The sequence below is a fragment of the Symphalangus syndactylus genome, chromosome 2 (assembly GCF_028878055.3).
Source record: "Symphalangus syndactylus isolate Jambi chromosome 2, NHGRI_mSymSyn1-v2.1_pri, whole genome shotgun sequence".
Lineage (NCBI taxonomy): Eukaryota > Metazoa > Chordata > Mammalia > Primates > Hylobatidae > Symphalangus > Symphalangus syndactylus.
Genome location: NC_072424.2, coordinates 11,318,275 through 11,330,728, shown reverse-complemented (window position 1 = coordinate 11,330,728; position 12,454 = coordinate 11,318,275). Strand labels below are relative to the sequence as shown.

The 12,454-nt window shown below is 46.2% G+C and overlaps 1 protein-coding gene across 10 annotated transcripts in view; it reads left to right on the top strand.

The window, feature by feature from the left end:
• Positions 1 to 12,454, top strand: part of DOCK1 (dedicator of cytokinesis 1) — a 556,524-nt gene that overhangs the window by 191,731 nt on the left and 352,339 nt on the right. For all 10 annotated transcript variants that reach the window (XM_055245699.2, XM_055245682.2, XM_055245663.2 and 7 more), the window contains one exon: positions 11,149 to 11,219. In XM_055245699.2, the coding sequence (XP_055101674.2) occupies positions 11,149 to 11,219 (71 nt within the window). The remainder of the gene's footprint in view (positions 1 to 11,148; positions 11,220 to 12,454) is intronic.

The following is a 12,454-nucleotide window of genomic DNA, read 5'->3' as shown; positions in this document are numbered from 1 at the left end:
AATTCAGATTTGTTCTTGCCTAGATTACGGTAATGCTCCTATTTAGTATGACTTAATTCCTGGCAAGTGGATTGTGGGAGGTTAAGGAGAGCACCCTGGCTGCAGAGCAGAGTGCAGAAGAGGGTGTTCTTGCTGTCTGTGCTGAGGTTGGCTGAGTCCTTTCTCTTTTACTTGCCTCGTGCTTTTTGCTACGTGGTTTCTGCTGCCTAGCTAGTCATCTGCAAGGCATCACTGTAGCCCTATCCTGATGCCCTGAGTCCTGGTGGCTTCTACTCTGACCCTTCCTGTTCTTTTATAGATTATTCCATTGTTGACCACATTTTCTTCTGTTCTCCTGTGTGCCTAGCTTTGGGGAAATAAGGATGAGTCAGGTGCAGGCCTCGGTTGCTTATTTGAACAGTGATTCTGACTACTGTTAGAGAAAGGATATGGGAGAGAAGTGCAGGGGATTTACTTAGCCAAGGCTGCAGGCAGAGAAAACGGTCATTGCTGCATGGCACAGCTACTTGTGGCCAGAGAGGAGCCGGGGCCCAGGTCTTGCTGGGTTGACCCAAGGGCCGAGGAATTTTGCGTGCCAGGCACCTCTCTGTGACACAACCACATGGGCCAGGAAGCTGTGTGTGTGTGTGTGTGTGTGTGTGTGTAGGAGCAATTAATGGACAGGATCCAGAGATGCCGAGAGCAGTCCTGCACAGCGAAGACAATATCAATATCCCTCTCCCTGAGAAACCCAGGATACGTGTTCCTCATCGTCGATACGCTTCAAGGAAGGCATAACAAATTGATTTGTGTAGGAACTTGAACTGGATTCATTGAAGAATCTCAGGAAGTTTGTACTTTTTTCAGTTTGGGATTTGTGCTAGAGAAACATGCAGATACTTGTAGGAGCAATGTCCCTCAGGCGCTAAATTGACATTTGGGATTGAGTGAACCAAAGCATTGGTGGTGGAGATGGGGAATGCTATCTGACAAACCAGAATCAGCTTTAAGGAAGCTGATTACAAATAGAATTGATTACAAAAAGTATTTTTGGATTTAAAATACATAAGATGTAGGCAGTCCTGATTTAATAATCTATAAAGAATTGAAGCAATTGTTGCCATCGTCTTTCTTTTTGTTCTGGACTGCTGTCACAGACACCGTAGAGATGCCTCCTTGAATGTCTTCAGAGTGCTGTGGATTTCCTTTCTTCAGACCATCACGTCCAGCCATCTGTCCTGTTTATCAAGTCCCCAGAGTGGGTCCAGGGGCACCAATTGGCAGAACTGGTCTTGGTGCATTTTCCCCTATCAAGTTTATCTGTTTTTCTGGAGGCTGTTTGGCTCTTCCCCAAATCTTCCAAAGACAGAACACTGAAGTCTAAAAGGAGGATTTGTGGACCATATATATTTTAGCTCAAAACCTCCAAGTGGAATCATTTTAATATGCGTTTTCTTGAGAAATATGTAAATTAATAATTGCTTCATACATTATTCAAGAAAAACTTATTTTGTATCACCCATAGCTCTTCTAATCTTATATAAAGATATGCTAATGGATTTAATTAAAATAATTATACTGAATAATGTAGCCTGAACTTTATTCTAAAATAGTGTCTATTAATCATCATCATCAGTAATATTTTTAGCCAGAGAGACACTTAACAACCTTAAGCTGATACTAGATGGAAAGTGGATTTATTGTTTTATTTTTCAGTTTGGATTAAGTTGGCATTCTCATGAGATCTGGGACAATTACATTTGCTTAGAGACGAGTATAAAATTTATTTCTGGGCCGGGCATGGTGGCTCACGCCTGTAATCCCAGCACTTTGGGAGGCCAAGACAGGCGGATCATGAGGTCAGGAGTTCAGGACCAGCCTGGCCAATATGGTGAAACCCCGTCTCTACTAAAAATACAAAAATTAGCCAGGCATGGTGGCGCACACCTGTAATTCTAGCTACTCAGGAGGCTGAGACAGGAGAATTGCTTGAACCTGGGAGGCAGAGGTTGCAGTGAGCCAAGATCGTGCCATTACACTCTAGCCTGGGCAACAGAGTGAGACTCTTGTCTCAGAAAGGAGAAAAAATAATAATTTTATTTCTTTAACCTGAAGTATTTCAGCAATTAGAAAACTTTTAGCATCTTCCGCCCTTTCCTGTTTCTTCTTTTCCCTCTAAACTTTGGTTTCAGTGTGTTGTTGTCCTTTTGGTTCAGTTTTGATCTCACTTTCCCTCCCAAGAGTTGTGATTGCTGAATACGATGAGTTCCTGATTGCCTGGATATTAAGGGGTGAACCGAATCTTAAGAGGGACACTCAGCAGCCTGCCTGTCTTAATATAAATAGAAATAGTTTTACCACTGGCTGTGATTCTCTCTAATTTTGTTTGTGTTATCTTTCTGTGGCTTGCTGGCTTTCCATCAGTGCTCAATGAATGGTTGGGAGCCCTTATGCATTTGGTGGTAATTTCAGTTTCTCCTTAAGCCTCTCTCATGCCTGAGTGTGCATGGGACCCAGATATGTGTTCTTGGTGTGTCAGTGGGTCCTGCACACGTGTTGATTGGTCCGAGGACTAAATGCAGGTAGAATCAGACCGTCCCCCCTCTGGTAGACAGACAAAAGCTTTACCAAGTTGATAGAATAACATAAGCCAGGACTTAAACTGCCATTAAGTTAATGTACCTAAGTTTAAAATAAAATCTGAAGAAATTACTTGCTTAAATAGCAAACATTTATTTAGTAAGTTCACTTATAACTTAACGAACAGGCGAAGAGTAAAGAAAGCTAAAATCAGTGACTTCATCTAAATTGTGTATAGAGTACTCTTCTCTGTTCTTGGCTGGGCCAGGCCATAATGGTGCATTCATGCAGTTTCATGGTCCATGGTTCATACCTCTGGGGTTCGGGAACATAAGTGGGACTCACTCCAAACTCAGCTCTGTCTTTTGGGGACATCCCACGGACTTTGTCCTCCTTCCCACTTTCGTCCCTCACGCCCAGTGAACTGATTAGTGATTAACCCGCTCTGCTGCAGGGAACTTTGCCAGTGCCTGGGAGGCACCGTGGAGCAGATACCTGCTGAGGGACTGGCATCCTGGCCTCTCACCCACAATTCAAAACAGCTTAGCACATTCTGAGCACAGTTTTATTTAAATAAAGATCTTCACTGATTTACAAAAATAACAAAAGGCAAACAGAAACAGGAAAAATCTTCAATGTCCTCAATTTCTATCACCCTGATCTTTTTTGTTATTTGATTCTACTCAATATTTGCCACAATGTAGATGGCACTTTACAAATGGAAGTTTGCACTGAATGAAGATTCAGGTTTGAGAGATATGCACGCTGAGGAGGTTTTCCGTGTCAACACGTGCATGGGTCCACATGCTGTCCTGCCGCCACTGCTGGTGGTAGCCTTGGCCAATGTCTGTTGAGCAGGAGCAGTGAGCCGAGCATATCACATGCACAACACATCGTTCCATTCTCCCACAGCCCCTTGAGGCAGGCCCTGTTGATCACCACTGTTTTGCCCATGAGAAGCCCTGATAGGAAATGCTACCTTCCCAAATTCACACAGCAAGTGGTGGAGGAGCCCAGACAGCACCCCAGAGCCCTGACCTCATCCACCATGGCGCTGCCTTCCTTTGATGGTGCTGGTTAAGGTCCCCCACATGCATTCATAGATTTTTAATTTTGGAGGTGCCTTTCGGCAGATAAGATTCTACCCAGCACTATCTATCCACAGGGCAGGTGTCCCCTGCTTCGTCTGTCGGGTGCTCTGTGTCTTGACAAGCTATTGAGGCAGGAGCTGTTTCCACTTGAAAGAGACCTGAATTTAGTGAAGCAGCCAAACTCCACAGAGGAAACTGAAGGTTTTTCCTGCAAGCACAAGCAGAATCCAAAACACTTCAAATTCTGGACAAATACCCAATATTAGAAATGAATCAAGCTAGGCGTGGCTCTTACAATAGTGGATAATGGAACCCTCCTGCCAAGGAAAGCTGGAGCCTGTGGTAGGAAGGAATCTGAGTTCCCTTTGCATCTTGTCTTTGTCTGGCTAATCAAACTGGATGGGGAAGACAATTTTTTCCCTTAGTTAAGGAGGTGATTTCTGTGGCTGAACGCAGAGAGAGGAATGCTTCTTGAAAATAAAGAGGTCATGACTATATATGAAGTTTGCAGTCAGTTTGGGAGTCATGGAGGGTTGACTGCCCAGTGTCCTCTGTGAGGACAGAAGGAGACAAAGCAGACTGAAGTAGGCTCTGTCCTTACCTGTGAGGAGCTTATTGTCTATGGGGAATACGGACAAATTGACCTTCCGTTGCAGTCCAAATAGGAATGTCTCTAGATGCTGTATTAATCTATTTTGCATTGGTATAAAGAATACCCAAGTCTGGGTAACTTACAGAGAAAAGAGATTTATTTTGGCCCCTGGTTCTGCAGGATGCACACTTCTGCTCATGACAGAAGGTGAAGCGGGAGCAGGCGTGTCACATGGCAAGAGAGGGAACGAGAGAGAGAGCAGGGAGGTGCCACTGTCTTAAACCACCAGCCCCCACGTGAACTAATAGAGCGGGGACCCACTGGTTACTGTGGGGAAGGTACCAAGCCATTCGTCAGAAACCCTCCCCCCCGACCCAGACACCTCCCACTGTCCCCACCTCCAACACTGGGGATCACGTTTCAGCATGAGAGATGGAGAGGACACACATCCAAACCATATCGCATTCCTAACCTGGCACCTGTGTGTTCTGGAGGAAATGATGTCCAAGCTAAGGACTGAAGGGTACCAGAGTCTAACTGTGTGTTTGGGGTGGACTTGGGTGGGGCGGCAGAGCAGTGACTCCAGAAGAGGGAATAGCATGTGCTCAAGCCTCTCAGCTGGCAGAGGTGCCTGGCCCACCCGGGAAACTGGAAGAGGCTTGGCTTGGTGGGAGAGAGTCCTGCAGGTACCAAGGGTGAGTCTGGGGCGGTGGGGCCAGAGCCCATGGCCCTCCATGGGTGTGTGGGGTAGGTTCCCTGTGTCCCGTGAGCGGGGGATATTGCCCTAGTATCTAAATTCCATTTGCATTTTCAGAAGGCTGCTCTGGCTGCCCAGTGTGGAGTGCCCTCGAAGGGTCAGCGTGGAGGCAAGGAGGGCGGGTAGGAGGCTGTGGCAGCAAAGCCAATGGGAGGCAGTAGCCATGCGGCTGAGGTGCTGTTTGTCCTGGGGGGAGTTAAAAGCCTGAACTGAGGGCTCTGTGACTGCCTGGAAGGGGGCTGTGAGGAAGAGAGAACACCCAGTGTGATGCCCAGTCCTGTGGCGTGCAGCTGGGGCTTGGTGGTGCAGCGCCTGGCACTGGAATCCCTAGGGAAGGTGAGGCAGCGGTGGCTTCCACCAAGGCAGGGGAAGTTTGCAATGTCTAGGGTCAGCCCGGGTGGACCCCGGTGGGTGTGGGGTGTGGGTATTGGGCTCAGGAGGAAGGGGAGCCCTGGAGATGGATCAGAATTGGGAATCATTGGCGTGGTAGGAGGTGAGGTCCCTTGGGGGATATGTGGAGGGACACTGAGAAACCCACAGGCAAGGGGCTGGGGGAGCAGGGCCCTGTGCAGGGAGCTGGAAGGAGGGTGGAGAGGCAGGCGGCCACCCTGGGAGTGAGGGCCACGAGTGCCCCAGTGGTGAGGTGGCCAAAGTGTCATCAGAAAGGCCACTTGAGAACAGCCTGAAGTCATCGTGGCCTCGGCAGGAACAGAGCTGTGGTGCGGACCAGTCAGGCTGCAGTGGGAGTGAGGTGGGGTCATGTGGGAAGTGGACACGGGGCCCGGCCCACAGTGTGGGGTATTGTCCGATGGAGCAGAGGCTCGCAGGGCCTGGGGCTACTTTTCTGGATGAGAGGCTGGCGTGGGCTTCATTATAGAAAGCAGGAGCCAGAGGGGTAAGAACTGAAGGCTCTGAGGAGAGAGAGAGAAGGACAAAGGGCAGGAGGGCCTTGAGCAGACAGCAGGGGAAGAGGTTGGAGCCCCACAGGGCAGGCGGGTGCCCCGAAAACCCAAGGCAGGGGCAGAGGCTGGGAGCTGGAGTCTCGTGTTTGGTTTGGGTGGTTGGAAGCTTAGCGAGTTCCTTTCTTGTGGTGGCTTTTGTTTTTCTCTGAAGGAGGTGGTGACATGAGACGGGAGGGTTGGGGACCAGGCTTGAGGAGAGCAAAGAAAGACTGAGTCAGCCATGGGGGAGAGTGGAGAAGGAGAGGAAGCCTGGCCCTTTGGGAGAACAGGTGGACCCACAGTGTAAGACGTGCCTCTCCTCATGTTTCTTCTGAATTCTGTTCTCTCTGTCCTGTCTTTTGTTCTGTCACCCAGGACTGATAGCAGATGCGGGTTCCTCCCAGTTCTTGCTAAACCTCATTTACCGAAAGACACAAAATCATCTTGGTTGGTTAAGCAGAATTCTGGGTTAAATCATCATTTTGGGATCACTGACATTCCGTGTCACTGCCTCAGGGGGGCACGACCCCTTCTCAGGGGGTGCCATCATGACATTTTTGATGCTGGGAGCTCAGGATGACCCTGGCAGGGAAGGCTTTGGGAGCCCTCGCTCTTCTTGGCGCTCTGCCGGTCCCGATTCATGCAGCGTCCGGCGGCCCAAGGGGAGCCAGCGGCAGGTGGGCCATAAAGGCCTGTCTTGTTTGTGGCCGATTCATCCTGGTGAAGTGATATTTATAAACTTGCTACAGGCGGTTGATGCTTTGCTGGGCACAGTATAAAATGCATGAAGCCAATTCGTGCCTCACTCTCTAGGCATTCGTAAGCGAAATGAGAGACCGGGAGACTGAGCAATCAGCCTGTGCGAACACTGGCTATTAAATGTCACAATAAATGTTTCTTTTTTTTTTCAAAGCAACACTGAGGTTGTGGAACTAGAACATTTGAAATCAGAATGAAATTTTTACTATTTAGTGCTCTTTTGAAAAGTTGCATCCCAAAGCAGACGGTTGCGATCTGGTGGGCATTGAAGGACAGGGTGAACGCTGAGGTGAACAATAGCATGGATCATTCTGGAGTGGAGATTTATGGGGCAAAAGTTGCTTTATCCTCTACTCTATTTTTGGTGAGATTGAAGTGTGGCAGTTTTGCAAAATTAGCTTTGGAGCTGCACAGACCAACCCCAAATCCCAGCAGTGCCGGTCTGGGCCAAAGACTTCACTTTCGTGTGTCTCCACTGTCTCCTCCGTGAAAGGGGATAGTAATAGGCCTCCTTCATCAGGTTGCCATGGGGATGTAATGTGTCCATAGAGCCCAGCACCTTGAAACTTGTCTGGCAGGTGCAGAATACTCACGTTATAGATGAGGCAACTTGAACTCACTTGAAATGACTTGACCTGCACACCAGAGTTGAGATAGCAGCCCGCCATTCTTTCAGGCATTTCCCATCCCAGATAGCTATGGAAATATACCCAGGTAATATATTCTTAGTCACTTAAAAAATTATGGTATAGGCTGGACACAGTGGCTCACACCTGTAATCCCAGCACTTTGGGAGGCCGAGGTGGGCGAATCACTTGAGGTCAGGAGTTTGGTTTGGGTGTTTGGGTTTGGTTTGGGTGTTGACCAGCCTGGCCAACGTGGTGAAACCCTGTCTCTACTAAAAATACAAAAGTTATCCAGGTGTGGTGGCGGGCGTCTGTAGTCCCAGCTATTCAGGAGACTGAGGCAGAAGAATCATGTGAACCCGGGGGGTGGAGGTTGCAGTGAGCCGAGATTGTGCCACTGCACTCCAGCCCGGGCGAAAGAGTGCAACTCAGTCTCAAAAAAAAAAAAAGGTATAATTTACATACAATAAAATTTACTCTTTTTTAATGTACAGCTCTGCCAGTTTTGACAAAGGCATAATGCAGTCGTCCCACGGGAGGGCCCCTGAGCCCCCCGCATTCCCCCGCCCCCTTCCCCACGAGCCTCTGACCATGCCCTCCATTTCCATAGTTTTGCCTTTTCCAGAATGCTATGAAAATTGAGTCACACGGGATGCAGCCTCTTGCATATGTCTTATTTATCACCGTGTCGTTCAGGTGCATCTGTGTTCTAGGTAACAGTGGTTGGTGCTTCTTGTTGCTACGTCGAGTTCCGTTGTATGAATTCCCCTCTTGAAGGGACATTTGGGTTGTTTCTGGTGTTTGGAGATTACAAATACAGCTGCTAGAGACGTCCACGTAAGGGTTTTGTAACCGTCATAGGTTTGCTGTCCCATGTACATGCCAAGTCAATGTGCTGCGACTCTGGGTTGCAGCAGAGAAAGAGTTTTAATCGTAGGACTACCAAAACAGGAGAAGGAGGAAGCCTCAGACTGTCGCTGGAGGAGTTTGGGGCTAGGTATTGTTGAGGGTTTTTGGAGCAGGCCTAAGTGGGTTGAAGAGCGTGGGGTGAAGGGACAGGGAGATGAAGAAACTGCATTGTATTGCTGATTCCTTTCCTGTCTGGGGGGTTTTCAAACCAGTTGGCACCAGCAGTTTCCCTGGAATTCAGGATCTGAGAAACACCTTAAGCAATTCTTAAACAAAAGACTTAGGATTCTAATGTCAGAAATCCTATCTGCAGGAACGCTGGGGATGCAGATGACCAGTATCTAGTGCTGCGTGACTTTGGATTACGAGGAAGTGTGCCGAAGTGCAGCCTGTTCCGTGCTTAGTTATCACTGTATTGCTGTCCAGAGTTCTTGTTAACCTTATGAGGATGCCTTCAGTTTTTGTGAATGTAGGTTTTCACTTCCTTTGAGGAGGTAGCCAGGAGTACATGGCTGGGTGCTACGTATTATGAGTGTTTTCCTATGAGAAACTGCTGAACTCTCTTCTAAAGTTGCTGAACTATTTTTGCATTCAGACTAGCAGTGTTACACAAAGAGCACGTTGTAGGAATTCTGTTTTGTTTTCATGATTCTTATAGATGTTGCTTGTATCTTATTGTCATTTTAAGTTGCATTTGCCTGTTGAGTCATGGTGCTGAGCATCTTTTCAAGTACTTATTTGCCATCCATCTATCTTCTTTGGAGCATTGTCTCTTCATCTCTTTTGCCCATTTTGCAGGGAGGAGAAGATTGTTTTCTCATTATTGAGTTTTAAGGGTTCTTTATGTATTCTGGGTACTAATCTTTAGCAGATATATGATCTCCAGTCATTTTCTCCTTGTGTAGTTCCTCTTTTGTTATCTCAGTAGTACCTTTCAAAGAGCAGAAATTCTTTATTTTGATGAAGTCCAATTTATCAATTTTTTCTTTTACACATTGTGCTATTTGTATCATATCTAAGAAATCTTTGCTTAGCCCAAACTCACACGTATTTTCTTCCAAAAGTTTTACAGTTTTTGAAGTTCTACATTTAAGATCTGTGATCTATTTAAAGTTGAGTTTTGTACAGTGTGAGAGAGTAGGGCATGAAGTTTATTTATTTGCCCATGGTACTGTGTACCTTTGTTACAAATCCATCAACCGTCTGTATATGTTCAGGGGAATACTTTTAAAGTGAGTTTCTGCCTACTTGCTTTTGGAGAACAATTGTAAAAATTGTTTCTGTAATTGCGTCGTATTTTCCAGCGTTCAAAGTGTTACCCTATTCATTTTCCAATTTGATTTTGAGCTTTAATATGATTCCTTGAAGTATCTGGCGTGAATGTTATTTTCCCCTCTTACTTAAAGACACAGGGAGAAGGTGGCAGAGCCAGAGTCAGATCACTTAAAATCTAGCAACTTTTCCCAACAGAAGAGAGCAAAGGGACTCAGGCTCTGACTTTCCCCTGACTGAATTTAATTCTAGCTTAGTTCTGTACTAGCTTTGTGAACAGGGACAAAGTAATTAATGTCTCCATTGTCGGTTTTTTCCTCCTTCCTACTCAGCTACCTTCTAATAGGAGGTGATATGGTTTGGCTGTGTCCCCACCCAAATCTCATCTTGAATTGTAGCTCTGATAATCTCCATGTGTTGTGGGAGGGGCCCTGTGGGAGGTAATTGAATCATGAGTGCAGGTTTTTCCTGTGCTGTTCTCATGATGGTGAATAAGGCTCCTGAGATCTGATGGTTTTATGAGACGCAATTCCCTTGCACAAACTTTGTTGCCTGCTGCCATGTAACATGTGCTTTTGCTCCTCCTTCACCTTCCACCGTGATTATGAGGCTTTCCCAGCCATGTGAAACTGTGAGTCTATTAAACCTCTTTCCTTTATAAATTACCCAGTCTCAGGTATTTCTTCATAGTAGGATGAAAATGGACTAATATAGGAGGTCTGTAAGAACTAAAGATCAAATATACAAGGGTCCTAGCACAGTGTGTAGCATGACAGGATCTATCAATATCATTACTCTGTTTTTTGAGGGTGTTTGTTTTCTAGAAGATACATTACTAAGGAACAAAATGATTCATAATTAAAATATATGCAGATACACAGGAAAACATTTTGGGAATGAAACAAAGACAGTTGACTTTAATCATTGAATGTAGAAGAGTTGAAGTGAATTTAATGGAAGAGGATTATTCTGAGGGGGACAGGTCTTCATTTTGCTTTAACCTCACAGAGCTCTGTAGGGGTAAAAGGAGAAAATCACATGCATGCTTAGCACACAGTATAGGCACTTAGGCCACAGCTGGTAAGTGTTGGCTTCTGTTAATAATAATTTTATTATGTGTCAAGACAACCTGTAAGAAGTTAGCATTCTTTGAGCATTCTTTGTAGGTTAGAGATTCATTTTCTTTTTTGAGACAGGATCTTGCTCTGTTGCTGGGGCTGGATTGCCATGCTGTGATCACGGCTCACTGCAACCTTTACTTCCTGGGCTCAAGTGATCCTCCTGCCTCAGCCTCCTGAATAGCTGGGAATACAGGTGCAAGCCACCAATGCCTGGCTAATTTTTTTTGTATATTTTTGTAAAGGTGGAATTTCACTGTGTTGCCCAGGCTGGTCTCGAACTCCTGAGCTGAAGCGATCTGCCTGCCTCAGCCTCCCAAAGTGCTGGGATTACAGGTGTGAGCTACTGCGCCTGATGACTTTTGTTCTTTGCTCTATTTTCATCGTGTCAGCTGTCAGCCCCTCATCTGGAAGTGATCTTTCTCTTCTCAGTATTTCTGCGGTTCTTCTTGTAAGGATTACAAATTGGTATGAACACTCCCTCACCTGCCTGCTGCTCAGCCTTCTTATTTCTTGATTTGCAGGGGGCAGCACTGAAATACTTACCAACGATCGTCAACGATGTGAAATTGGTGTTTGATCCCAAAGAGCTCAGGTCAGTATGCAGCCCGGGCGAACGCTTGTCACATGCCGTGTGTGACCTTCTTCTCTGTGCACTTAGTTTATGGGATGCTCAGGGATCTGCCTCATGTCTCCATATGTCAGTGCCCTGGATCATGCTGGAACATGTGTTGCTGGTGGTGTCTGTGACTCTTTGATAATCATGACATTATATGGAAAAGGTTTCACCAGTCAACTATCACAGTATTTTTTTAAGAAGACTGTTTACAGTCTCATTGGTACATAATGTCCATTTGGCATTTTGCATACTTTGAGGTTTGAGTTTGAATATGTGGTTGTTGGTTTTGCTTTTGTTTTCAGCACCTAAAAATCCCGACATAGGAGCTTTCATATTCCTGTGCTGGCTTCTGCTTCTGTTACAGAGGCAGCTCCTCTTTGGGAGGGGCCCTGAGCCTCAAGCAGAAGACTCAGAAGTTACTAAGAAAATAATTTTTAGAAAACCTCACAAACAAACTTTGAGAAAGCTGGTCACTGGGCTTTCAGACCAAGGAGTAAGATTGGACACCAAATCCTTCCTTTTCTCTCCCTAACTTGCCACCTCTCAGTGGGCAGGTGTGCAGTTTATTTCCTAATCTGTTGGTATCACTGCATTCTGTTGGTATCACTGCCATTGTGAGCAAATGGGATACACAGCCTTTTTAATTAATTTTTTAAGAGATAGGGGTCTCACTCTGTTGCCCAGGCTGTAGTGCAGTGGTGCAATCATAGCTCACTGCAGCTTCAAACTCTTGGCCTCAAGCACCCCTCCCGCCTCTGCCTTCAAAGCACTGGGATTACAGACGTGCTTCACGGCTCCGACCCCAGGGATGCACAGTCGTTTAAACCCCAGACATTCAATAGCACAATCCTCAACTATTTGTTTTGGTTTTGATTTGACACAATAAACTACCTGTGGGTGAAGACACCATTTTTTTACCGGCCAATGAAGCCCTCCTAAATATTAGTAAAGGGCCATCTGTCCACTGAGTGGTGAAACTGAATAAAAAATGGTCATCCTTCCTGTACTTTTTGTCTACCATAGGTCACTCGTGCCCTGGAATTGAAGGACGAGAGGCTCTCTGGAAGGCGCTGTCCCCTACAAATCATTGTGAATCTGATGTTCCCTAGGATTTAGTGTCCTGCAGGGAAACATGTATTTTCTGCTCCCGGGGCACTAACAGTGCTGGTCATAAGCTTAGCAGGCTCTGCATGAGAAAAGGAGAAAAACAT